Source organism: Lycorma delicatula, chromosome 7, assembly GCF_047948215.1.
Source record: "Lycorma delicatula isolate Av1 chromosome 7, ASM4794821v1, whole genome shotgun sequence".
Classification (NCBI taxonomy): Eukaryota; Metazoa; Arthropoda; class Insecta; order Hemiptera; family Fulgoridae; genus Lycorma; species Lycorma delicatula.
The window spans coordinates 90,255,864-90,269,073 of NC_134461.1; the positions used below are offsets into that span (position 1 = coordinate 90,255,864).

The 13,210-nt window shown below is 26.8% G+C and overlaps 1 protein-coding gene across 1 annotated transcript; it reads right to left on the reverse strand.

Moving 5' to 3' along the window:
* Window positions 1-402: 402 nt before the first annotated feature.
* PSMG1 (Proteasome assembly chaperone 1) lies at window positions 403-12,487 on the reverse strand. The gene is made up of 5 exons (XM_075371450.1): window positions 12,306-12,487; window positions 10,650-10,741; window positions 6,974-7,164; window positions 2,731-2,926; window positions 403-710 (listed from the first exon to the last, which is right to left on the reverse strand). Exons 1-5 carry the CDS (start codon window positions 12,404-12,406, stop codon window positions 478-480), a joined length of 813 nt encoding a protein of 270 aa, XP_075227565.1. The 5' UTR covers window positions 12,407-12,487; the 3' UTR covers window positions 403-477.
* Between the last annotated feature and the right edge of the window lie 723 nt (window positions 12,488-13,210).

A 13,210-nucleotide genomic window follows, 5' to 3' on the forward strand; every position in this document is an offset into this window, starting at 1 on the left:
ACTTTTTGTAGGCTCCAAATGACACAGTTATCAAAGTATAATAACAACTACTTGATTTATAAATATAATATTCAAAACTAGAGTTTTAAACACAAACTAGTCTCTATTGTCAGAATAATAAATTATCAATATGAAACATTTTTTTGGAATAATAGCATGTTTAAAGATGTATTTTTTTAATTTTTTTTTTGTTAATAAAAAGGTTTATGAGTTTTTTTAATGCCATATAGAATGTAAAAAAATGTGACTTGGCTACAAACACAGCCAGCATGTTCAAGACTCTTGAACTAATTGTTCAATACTCATTAGAAGGTATTAAGAATTGCAGCACATAAAACTGTAACAGTTATAAGGAAATAAAAAAAATTAATGCATACTATTAAAAAAAAGAATGCATTAATATCAACTTTAAAAAACATGAAAATTGTATCGGCTTTAATTTCTTAAACAAAAGTTTTTAATTTATTTAAAATATAATTACATATATAAATTTGAGTTTTCAATAATATGTCTAAATTGATTATGTAAATCAACACTTTTGATATCACCAATTTTATGTATTCTTTGAAACTGTTGATACCACTGAAATTTCTGAAATAATTTTGTTAACGGTTCAACGTTGATAGATGATGTAATCGATACAGAATGAATTATATAATAGTAGAGATATACTATACACGGCTGGTCTTTAACTTGACACCAACTCGCAACTGAAACAACAGCAAGTTAATAGCAATTTAAATAAAAAGAAATAAAAAAATAAAAACATCATTTAAATAGACAAAAATATAAAATAGCAATGGTTAAATAAACTTTCTTTTTTAGACTTAAATCTGAATAATAACAAGTCACAGTATGGAGGAATGATTATCTGACAATGCAATAACAAGTGTATCTAACTGAAAAATATATATGAGTTTTATCACTTAACTGGAAAGCTAGATTTTTCAAAAGTACTTTTTATATAGTGTGGCCGGGAAGTCATTGTATCTCCCGGCCAAATTAAAGTTAACGAAAAATATGTATTTAGAACATACGGTATTTTCACAGGGGTCGATTGGCAACATTTTTTTACAGTGTCTCACACACTCTGAGTAAAAGACAGTCGTGTTAAAATGACTGTCACAAGTAGTTACAGCATCAAGGGGCAGTTAGTAATAAGTTTATGAATTTACGAATGACAACTTATGAATCAAACAATGAAGTCAATTAGTGTTGTTTTGGTAATGCTTTAATAAGCTGCCACAAAAAGCAACAATGTTGGCTTGGGAAAAATGTGTATTTGAATTAGGCAGTGTTAAAGATAGGCCGCGAAGCAGATGAAAGTTAATGTGATTAGAAACGTGCTACTGTTGCAGTTTCCATTGAGCAATCCCCATTGAAATCAACTTGTAAATGGTTAGCTGAACTTTGTGTACTGCAGACAACACAAGAAAAGGACTTGAAAGTTGGGCAATTTCGTATGATGTTTATCAATGAACTATCAGATGCAGACATGGAATGTCATGCTGCATCCTACCAGGCTTTATTAGCAAAATTCCCTGCTGCAGTGCACCATGGAAAGGTACTTTTTATTGACTGATCTATCGCAATTTGTGTGCCACAAATGTGTTCTTTTGGGTGAAAGAAAACCCTTATTACATGACAAGAGATGGAAAGAAATCCACCACACATCATGATATCGGCTGGAATGACAGTTTGACATTTGTTTCGTCCTTATTTTTTTGGCGGGCCAGTGAATGCACAAACTTATTTAGAGATGTTGGAGGCATGGTTAATACCACAGCTTCAAGAGAAAGATCTCATGGAACGAGTATGGTTGCAGCAGGATGGAGTACCTGCACATTCTGCTACATCAGTCCATGAATTTCTGAATGGAAACTTTCCAGGGTATTGGATTGGCCACGGTACTCCAGCATCACCAGTTCCATTATTATGGCCACCACAAAGTTCTGATCTCACCACACCAGATAATTCATTATGGAGAATTGTCAAGCCACATGTATCTACATGTCACTACACCACAAATGAAGAATTCCATAGCGCTGTGAGGTACGCCTTTTGTAATGTAACACCAGAGATGCTCCTTTGTTGTATGTCACAGAGAATGTGGCGACATATAGAATTGTGCGTGCAACATTTGAGTGAACACACAAACCCACTGGACCATTAAGATTATTATCATGTATCAAGTGACTAAATAAAACAATTCATTATTATATCACATTTTTCATTTATAACTCATTAAAAATTTTTAGTTCCAACTTTAGGGAGTATGGTGACTTTTGACCACCGAGAAGTATAATTCTAGAAGTGTTCTTAGTTAATTGAGAGATGCCTTTTGATCACTTCAGCTTTGATTCCCAAGCATAACTACATTCAAAACTAAACAGTTAAATTACTAATACACTGACATAAAAAAGGGGAGAAATTTACATCAGATCAGATGTAGTAGGGGTTCAAATGAAATTTTCTTTTCAGTTATATTACATTAGATATTATTTCTGCATTAAAAATATAACTAAAATTTATTTTTAGATGCCATTTATAGCTAGTGAAGATCTAGGGACCAAAAGAAATCTTTCTCTTGGCGAGTTCTATTAGGCAATTCATTGATTTAACAATGATATTGACCCATATATACACAAAAGAAAATACTGAGTACATTACTTCATTACAAATAAATTTAATCAGCAAGTAAAACTACGAGTACAGAAAATCAATACATACCTGCAGCTGGAAATCCTGTTAATGAATTAGGGCATTCTAGCGATGGACAAAATGTACTATTCTTAAAAGACTTTGTTTTAAGACATCTTAAAAAAGAATTTTCAAGAACACTGCTATGATTTAAACTCTTATATTCATTGACTGACTTTGATGCAAGTATGATAACCTCTTTCGAGCAATTTAACCACGGTGTTATCTAAATCAAATTACAAAATATTAAAAACAAATTTGTATATTTCAAAAAATCAAATGTTTTATTTTATTAGTGATACAGTGGTTATGGAAATGAAGTAATTATTATTAATTATACAATAGTAGACATTATCTTCTGATAATTAAAAACCTTCTTTAAAACATTACATATTCAGTGTTCAGGATATATTTTAATTTAATTATAATTTTGTATATTTGATGTAACAATATATTTTTTTAAAGTATTTCTTATAAAAGCAATTAGGATAAGAATATTTACCAATAAAATAATAAAGAAGAGAATTTAACATTATAGTAATTCCTAACTCAGTCTAAAATATATATGAACAACTAACTCATACATAATTGACAATAACAGGTTAAATGTGAAGGTTAGCGATATAGAATATAAAATCAATCTAGTAAATGATCAATATTTCCTACTAAGCTAGTTGTTAAAAGAAATATATAAAGAGTTAAAAATTATAAAACAGTCTGTAGTTTGGGGTGGAGGTGATTATTTACGTGAATTGGAAATTACACATTCCTAACTGTAAAGAATAAAGTGAACACAGTGATGACCTTATCTAAAAGTTATTTACTGCTCTATGAGTATTACTCCAATAATATTGAATAACAAACTATCTAGAAGACAGGAGGTTTGTTATTCCCACATCAAAAAACAGGATTAGTTGTTCTGGGATAGTTGAGGTGGGTATTAATTAAGTATATAGAATTACAAAGTAGTTGGATATAAAAACCCATCCCATAAAAAGTGTCCATTGAATGCCTTGCGACTAAATAAAAGTGCATATTAGGTCAAATTAAATAGTACAAATACCAATAACTTTCTTTTCTGTGAACGTGTCCTATACCTTGGATTCAATCAATTTAAGGATCATTTCATTGTTTTACCTTAGGAATAATTAAATCTCTATTTAATTAATATCTAAATAATTTATAATAAATGATTAAGATATTATAGATTATTATTATTATAAATTATATTATAGATACATATAGATATCTAAAATATAATTAATATTATTATAATATATAATGATTTATTATTACATTTTATAATATAAATATATTATTTTATACATTGTATATAATTTATAATAATATAATATTATTATATTATAGATTATAAATAATTTAATAATAAATTAATGTAAATAATTTTAATCTCTAAAAAAAATATAGGACCTACTATAGATTAAGTCCAAGATGAATGAGCAAGATAAAATCCAATTCATATCTACCTTTGATGCCTTTTATACTCTTACAAATAAATCCTAAGGATTCTCAGATGAGACAATAATGTTTTTTTTTTTGGAATTAATATATTTAAATGAATTAAAAAGCTGCCTCTGTAAGTAATTTTTCAATAAAAAACAAAAATATCAATAATATTAATATAAATAAATAAATATTAATATATAATATTAATATATTCTTTAAATGTTTATTTACAATTTACAAGTCTGATTTCTTGTTTCTTATAGTTTTTAAAACCTTTCTTTTGAACAATAAAAAAGTTTTTTACGTGTTGTTAATTAACTTAAATCTTTTTTCAACTAGTTTTATTTCTGTGTAAATGTTTTGTGCATAACTATGGATTATTATTCACTTAGTAGTAGTACTTACACTTGTAATATAAAATAAATCAAACATTTTTTATGAATTTTTTTAAAAAATATGCAAGAAAATGGATTAAATTTAGCAAAATTAGTTAAAAAAAATTTGTTCCAGTCTTTCCAAGCTTAATGATGTAAGAACAAATAAAAATCTTAAGAAACTAAACCACGATGTTTAAATGTTTGGTTCAACATTTAAAAGGTGATTTTTTAGAAAATTAAGAACAACAATAATTTTTCATCCCAAAATGTGATTACTTTTTACAAATTTTAATAAAAAATAACTGTAAAGTTTTATTAAAATCCATTTGTCTATTCAAGTGTTTTAATTATATTAATTTAATTTAAACTCTGTAACGACAAACTAAACCAAATTTCTATAAACATTTTTCTTTTTTTAAATATATTGGTTTTTTAAACGTGAATTGACTAAATTATAAAATTACTTACTAAAAACTGTTGTACAAAATTTTATCATGATAATAAAAATTTTATTAAAAAGTACAATAATTTCAACACAAATAATGTTAAATACCAGCTCAAATAAATATCTTCAATTTCATTAGTTATTTAATTTAAAAAATATATATTTAATTAAGATGTTGAATTTTCAGCATGGAGCCCTCCACCCTATGTCACTTAATCTCACCTCTCCACTATCATTATAGTTTTAGCAATTTTGTTTTTCTTTTTTTTTTACTTATGTTAGTTTATAAATAGCTCTCTCCTTAACTGTTTTGTTTTCGTTTTGTACTTTTCTCCTTTGGTCTTTAGTCTCTTCTTCAAGGTTTTTTTGGACTGTTGCTTTTTATCAAATAGTTTTAAGTTGTTTCTTAATTCTCTTTTTATAAAGGCTGTTTTGATTCTTTAAATGTTTATTTACAACTTGTAAATAAACATAAAAAAATAAAAAAAAAACACGATAATTTTTGGGATGTGGCCCTCCCCCCATCCCGCCTAATCCCACTCCATGATCGTTATGGCTCTACCATTTCTGTTTTACTCTTCTTTTACTTATGTTAGTTTTTGTTTGTTTACAAATATCTTTTTCCTTAGATTACAGTAGTGTCAACTGTTTTAAGTTTTCATTTTGACTTTTACTGATTTGGTTTTTAGTTTCTTCTTTAAGCTTTTTAATCAGCTGCTTCTCTTATTTATGAAATATTTTACTTTAAGGTTGTTTCTTATTTCTCTTTTTATAAAGTTTCTTATGATTCTTTAAATGCTTATTTACAAATTGAAATAAATATAAAAAATAAAAAAACATGATAATTTTTGAGATGGGGCCCTCCACCACACGTAATCCTACCGCTCCTATATTGTTATGCTTCTACCATTTCTGTTTTAATTTTCTTTTCCTTATATTATGTTAATTTTCGTGTAATTTATAAATACCTTTTTCCTTAAATTATAGTGGTGTCAATGGTTTTCAGTTTCCTTTTTTTACTTTTTTCCTTTGGTTTTTAGTTTCTTCTTTACGCTTTATTAAACTGTTTTTAAACTTATTGCCTCTCTTTTATTTATGAAATACTTTAAGGTTGTTTCTTAGTTTTCTTTTAATAAACTCTTTTGGTTCTTTAAATGCTTATTTACAACTTGTAATTCCGATTTTTTGTTTATCTTGGTTTTAAAATCTTGTTTTGAACTGTTAAGAAGTGCTATTCTTTTTGTTAAATGTTGTTAATTAACTGATAAAATCTTTTTCGATGAGTCTTCTTTCTTGTTTTCTGTAAATTAAATTTTTATATTTAAATTGTCTTTTCCTTATTTGTGGCTTTTGTTTTCTTTATTTAATTGCAAAGTCTCTTATTTCTTTTTATGCAACCTGTAAGCTTTGTTAGGCTGAACTTGTATAAGTTTTCAGTTTTTAAGCGAAGTTAAACAGATCTAATCCTACCAGATATTTTGAATAAATTGAGTCTTAAAATAGGATGACATTGCTGTGGTACTGATTATACATTGTTAAAGAAAATTTCTAGCTAAACTTTCAATCATACGACCTCGTATATTGGAAGATCCAAATTTTATTTATTTTGTATGCTACACAGAAAAGAAAAGACTTTTAGTTCTATTTAAAACTTATAATACTATTTAAATTTTTTGGAACATCTATATTTCTCAACTCAAGAAATCATTTTTCATATTTTTGTTAGTAAATACACTACTGGATAGTTTAGTAATATATAGGAAGAATGTATCTCCCAGAATGATTTTCAGGCAAACACACATTCCTTTTATGACAAAATACTATAAGTATGCTAAGGAATCATTCACTAGGTTAAAAATTTTCCCTTGTTTGAACTAGATTCAAACAAATGAATATTGTATAAAAGAGCTAGCTGTGTACAATTAAACTATTCCATGCTTACATAATATTTCTAAAAATTAAATAAAATGAGTTAAATACTAACACAAGATAGCAGTTCATTAGCATAACAAATATCAACAACAGATACACATTTTAGTAATAATATTTTGTCATCTACTTTAAACAACTCTGCAGTAACACGTTTCTTTTTCAAATTATCATTATTTTCTATAGATTCTTCAACTGTGGCAATATGTTTTGAAGTTGTTGAAATTAAACTTGCTGTTGTAAATCCTATAAAGAAAAATCAAACAAAAAAATGCATAAACAAGAAAAAAAATTTATTCAAGAAAATTAAATAAAACAAATTAAGAATGCAATTCAGTATTTACATATCAATTATCATTTGTAACATACATAAATGCACAAAACGTAATTCATTTAATAAGACAAATGTATTTAAAAATTGAGTTAATTCAGTACAAGAAGTGATTTTATTTGTAAAGGTAATTAACAATAGTAAACTATATTTACTACTTTCTATATTTATATTTATTACTTTCTAGGAAAATAAATCAACTGGTTCATAATACAAATATGCTACTGTTGGAAGTTCAGTATCTGAAGTGTATTTATTATAATTTTACAAATTAATATTTTACCTTAAACCTTTCATAAAAAAAATATATATATATATAAATATACTTATTTAAACATACAAAGGTGTAATTAAGTTTATAAAATAAACAACACTGCCTGATTAAAGTAAGCAACTCTCAAACATCATTTATTTGAAATTAAACAACCATATAATAGAATAATTCATAATTTCATACGCAAAAACTGCATCAATTTTTTAAAAAAAATATTGAACGCCATAATTCAGACTAATTTTTTTTAGACAGGTAAAACCTAATGTAATATTTATATAATTTTCTTTTTTTTTAATAATTTTTCAATATATTTATTATTCAAATAGAAACATGTGACCGCCAGATTTTATCTCATAATATATTTTTATACATAGTTGAACTCAGAACCTTTCAAATGAAAAGCAGAGGTGCTACTACTTTGAGATACAGTTCGGTAGAGTGGTTTTATTATAAATAAAAATGTAACAATGATGATCATCATATTTAAGAACAACAAGGATTTTAAAATTTTTGGTTTTCATAGTTAGATGGTTTTACTGTTATATGAACCTAAAAATTATCAAAATTTGTTTGTTATAATTTAGGAATTGTTAGCTTATACGTATATAAGAATAGTACAATTTAAATGTTTACTATGTAGAATACATTTAAGAACTGAATAGTAAATTGGGAAAAAGTGGCTAACTCAAAAAAAAATTTTAAACAAAATGGAATAAGCAACAATGAGAAATAGTTTTGCAAAGCACAAATAACAACAGGAGAGTAGGTCAATTATTGTCAGATATATAATTTTCTAATGTAGGCATGGTTTTTTGTTTTAGTGTGTTTAGATTACTGTAGTAGTGCATTATTTAAATACACATTTAAAACATGAAGTAGTCAAAGAACAGCGCACATGAATAAAAGATTCCATTCTTAATTATCGTGGTATAAGACAAGCACACCTTAAAAGTGCATTTTATTAAATTTAAGGAAAATAAATATTTAATGATGCAACCTATATCTGTCTAATCAAACAGTGCATTATCAAACTAATGTCCATGGGAGAGAAGTAGTGTCACACCTTTTGTATGGAAACTCTTGTATTTGAATACCAATCACACATGGCATATTTCATACACTACAAAAAAATTTTGTCATTTTATACACCCAAGAACAGGTTCAAACTATGAGGTAAATTAATCATAAAAAAAGATTTCAAAATGATGTAAGCCCTTGTTCCCATGTTTGAATGATGGCCAGTAAATATCTACATCAATGCATCATCAGTAAATTGGACACTGCAATGGTTAATATTTAACAAAGAGTGGAAGCAAGAGACGTATCCTACCAATAAAATCTTTTCACTTACCACATTACATTTATAAAAATGTGTAAACAAAAAAGTAAATGCATTCTAAGAACTTTATTTGTATTAGCTTACCAATAATCTACTTTTGGAACATAGAAAAAAGTGAAAAGTAAATCTATTCCATCATTAATTTTTACCTCTACACATTAGAAGCAGCTGTAAATAAAGTCTTTGCAATTAACTGCAAATTTTGAGTTTACTTATATGTTGTTTAAAGTTCACAGTATACGAACATGATACAAATAAAATTCTAATAGTTTTCAAATTTTCTATGTTCAGGGTTCAGGATTAATATTATTGTATGATTTTATTTATAATAGGGCATGAAAACTGAAAACAATAAGTAATAAAAAAGAAAAGAAGGGAGCTGAAACATCGTACATTGTAGCAACACTATATTGCTGAGCCACATTCCTAGCAATGTAAAAAAAAGCAATAGTAAAAATCCTTTTGGCCAGAGCAAACAGTGTTCCTGTTTGTTCTTTGTTTTAAACATTTACCAACCTTTGTAACAAAAACTCTCATTGTGTTTCTGTTGAACAAAAATATTAGTGAAATCTACAAGGTTTTGTTATAATCAATATGCTTATTTGTTTAAGAAATAACCTAAGCTTATTAACTCTAACAAATCTCCTTCACAAATTTGTTAATTTTTACCATAGGAAATTATAGATTAAAATATTACTAGTGCCTGAAAAGAATCACTTCGCTACTTCATGTTTTTTTGTTATACACAGTTATATTACAACTGCTGCACTTTATAATTATGCAATATGATTTAATACATAACTTTTAACAATAACTGTTTAATAATTAATTATTTCATCAGCTAAACTGTCTTTTTCTTTCTTCCTAAATGGCATTTTGCAATGCACTACAAAAACGTCAATCGGCTCACTACTGCAGCATTTCTTTTAATTTTACACAAAAAAATATTCAAGTTCACAAACCACAAATATGAATTAGTGGAGACATGATATTTTTTCAGAAAAGTATATCCTAATTTTTTTTTTATCATCTTGCTTTGCTTTTTTCATGGTATGTTGAAAAGTGATTGCTACAATCAAATTTTCAAATTTATTGAAAATAGCATGTCCAACAGAATTATAATTGCAGAGTGGTAAGTGAAATGCTAAAAGCTGAAAATCAGTTTCATGAACTAGGGTCAAGTGTTTTGTATAAGCATAAATGTTTGCCAAACAATCAATATAGTTGTTATGGACATAAATTTTATGCAAATATCACAATTACGTATCAAAACATTCATAGAAGTTGTTTGTTTAAGAATGTAAAGCTGTTCTGTTAACATTTTAAACATATAAACAAGTCAAAATTCTTTTGTTACTTATGGTTAAACTATTATCCTAAAAACTTTAATCAGACTTATCAATATGATGAAAAAAAAAATAAAAACAAATAATAACCTTTAAGTAAACTTCAGTTGATTGTAAATCAGAATTTTAAGTATATAATTGGTAAAAATAACAATAAAAGTTTCTTAAGTAAAATAAAAAATGGATAATGCATCTTGTCAACTGCGATACCAAACAAGATGAGCATACTTCCCATAAAATGAACATTTTCAAACAAGTTTGAATTTCCTCTAAATTTTTTGAAACTGTTCTGCAAGTATTAACCTCTTCACGTGACAAAGCTTGACATAAAAACTTCTGTTCATCTGCTACATAAATTCATTAAATATGAAAGATTTAAGAATATTTATAAAATAGTTTAAAATATCTACTATAAATTAACATAAGCACAGAATCACTTACTTGAAGAAATATCATCGGTAGCAAATATCATTATATCATATGCCTCAATTTCTGTATCTCCTTCTTTAACATTAAATAAGGTAAAGACAGGCCTAAAAGTAAAATATATTAATTAATATCATTTGATAAATGACTAATAATTTTTAACATAAAAACCTTTTTTTAACTAACAGATGTGTGTTTACACATATAAATTAATAATACTAAATTTACATTTACACATAAATTAATAAATAAACAAAAGATAAAACTAGAGCGAATCTTTTGTTCATAAATGGAGAAATCCATATTACCAATAAGTAGGTGGAAAAATTATAATAGGTGTAAAAAACCTCAAAAGTTTTGTTAATGTACAATCATAAAACAACCATAAACAAGGTATCCTAGGCAAATGTATAATAACCATAACTATAGCTTCAAAAACACTAATTGATTTACAAAATCATATCTGGCATTTGTAAAATAGATATTATTTTTAGTTGCTAAATAAAATGTAGATGCTAATCCAGCTAATACTGAAAATAGCATAAAGTTGTGTATCACAATAATGATAACTAAGGTTGTTAAAGTAATTGCAAGTGAAATAGAAAGATATTTAACAGATATTTTTTGTTTATAATTTTGGAAATAGCAGCATTAAGTATTGCTCTTGGGAATCCATTATTAATGTAGTGGCCAGATGTACTGTCTCACAGTTAATTTTCTTAGACACTACAAATGGTTTATTAGTAACAAAAGATTTAATAACTCTTGGTGACATAAACATAGTGTCAACCATATATAGTTTAATGATTTAATAAATCTTTTATTCTGATAGGTACTTAATTAATACAGCACATCAGTTATAATTAGGGACCCCAGGTTACAGTAACTTTGAGAAAAAAAATAACTGCAAAATAAATCACGATTCAGAGGCCATTAATGAAAATTATTTGGGCACAATTATTTGTTCTTACTAAGATTTCAATTAGTTTATTAAATTAATATATAACTGACAAGACCCAGTGAACAGAAATTGTATAAAATAGTAAAAGTAACAACATTAATTTGTATTAGTCTTCGTTCTTAATTTAAAACAATGTTATTCCATAATCCATTTTGGGACTACTTTTTATTTTACATAATATATATTTAAATTTCATACTGAAGGTAAATCTGCAGTGAAATCATAAAGCATGGTGATGACAGTAAGTTAGTATAAGATTGTGACAATGAGCATATAAACAAACTTTAGACGATACTCCAAAAAATGTATAACTACCTCTGTAATATTACAATAGACATAAGTGTTGATAAAACACTTTTAATGAATCTTAATAGATTCGAGAATAGTCACTAAATTTTAAAAATACTTTGATAAATTCCACTATGTTGAACAAGTGAAAATAACATTTCCTAAAATTAAGAATGCACTTAATTAGACTTCAAGGAATATAAATTATACACAAATATCTTAACATATATTGACTTCTAAAATAAAATAACGTAAACTTAACGTTCATCGTAAACTTTTCACAGAATACACTAAGGGTAGAACAACCTAAGGGTTGGGTATTATTTTAAGGATCGGTGATAAAGCATAGTAACATAACCTTAAAATATAAACAGGAATGTTTTTTATGAATATAGTTAATTGGTAGAATCTTTTAAACGTACTTTTTCTCAACCATAGACTCTTCATTATCCTCAACTTCCTCAAAGCCATCCCAAAATGCTCTAGAAGGCTGCTGAATAATTTCACCAAAAAATGACGCCATGTTTACAACATAAAATAACAAGGATCACACTCTTACACTGACATTTAACAAACCTGCACGTCATATTCGGGCTCTTACCCGAACACCAGCGGAGCCTAACGAGTAATGATTTCCTCCAACGAGGTTAACCTAAATTGGGTACTATATTTTTAATCATCTTATAAAAAAATTACATTATTTAATACAGAGCTAGTAAAAAATTAATATATATTTTTTTTATTTTGATCGTTACATAACAATGCAAAAAAACTCACGTCGATAATGGGTAGATATGCTACTCTTTTCTTGTTTAGGTAATTACCTTTCAGATAATACTTAAGAGGATGAATGAGTATGATATGTATGAGTGTAAATGAAGTGTAGTCTTGAACAGTCTTAGTTAGACCATTCCTGAGATGTGTGGTTAATTGAAACCCAACCACCAAAGAAGATATGCTACTCTACTGATAATAAAATTATCAGTAGGGTTTATCTTGAAGAGAAATTGGTAAATCATTTGTTGAAAGACAATAGGTGTAGTTGATTCTTTATTGTATATGGTAAGATCAAAAACAAAATTTATGGGGTCAATTCTTCATGGAGGATATGAACAGTGGTAAGTTTGAAAAACAGAAGGTGTGTAAAAATTTTGAAGGTGCAGTAAACATCAGGTACAAATACACAGGTGCAGTATAATGTGGATGGCCCTCATACTTTTGCAAATTAAGATTCACAAGGATTGCATTAAAAGTTGGGTGATTCAGTTGTCCTTTAAAACAGGCAAAGTAAGATGCTAATAGCTGGTCCCATCTATCCCAAAGTGAA

Excerpts from the sequence above, each read along its gene's own strand:
- PSMG1 (XM_075371450.1), bottom strand. The coding sequence starts at position 12,406 with ATGGCGTCATTTTTTGGTGAAATTATTCAGCAGCCTTCTAGAGCATTT. Across the intron at positions 7,165-10,649 it reads TACCGATGATATTTCTTCAA|GATTTACAACAGCAAGTTTA; the intron begins GTAAGTGATTCT and ends TTTTCTTTATAG. Across the intron at positions 2,927-6,973 it reads CTAATGAACTGCTATCTTGT|ATAACACCGTGGTTAAATTG; the intron begins GTTAGTATTTAA and ends AATTTGATTTAG.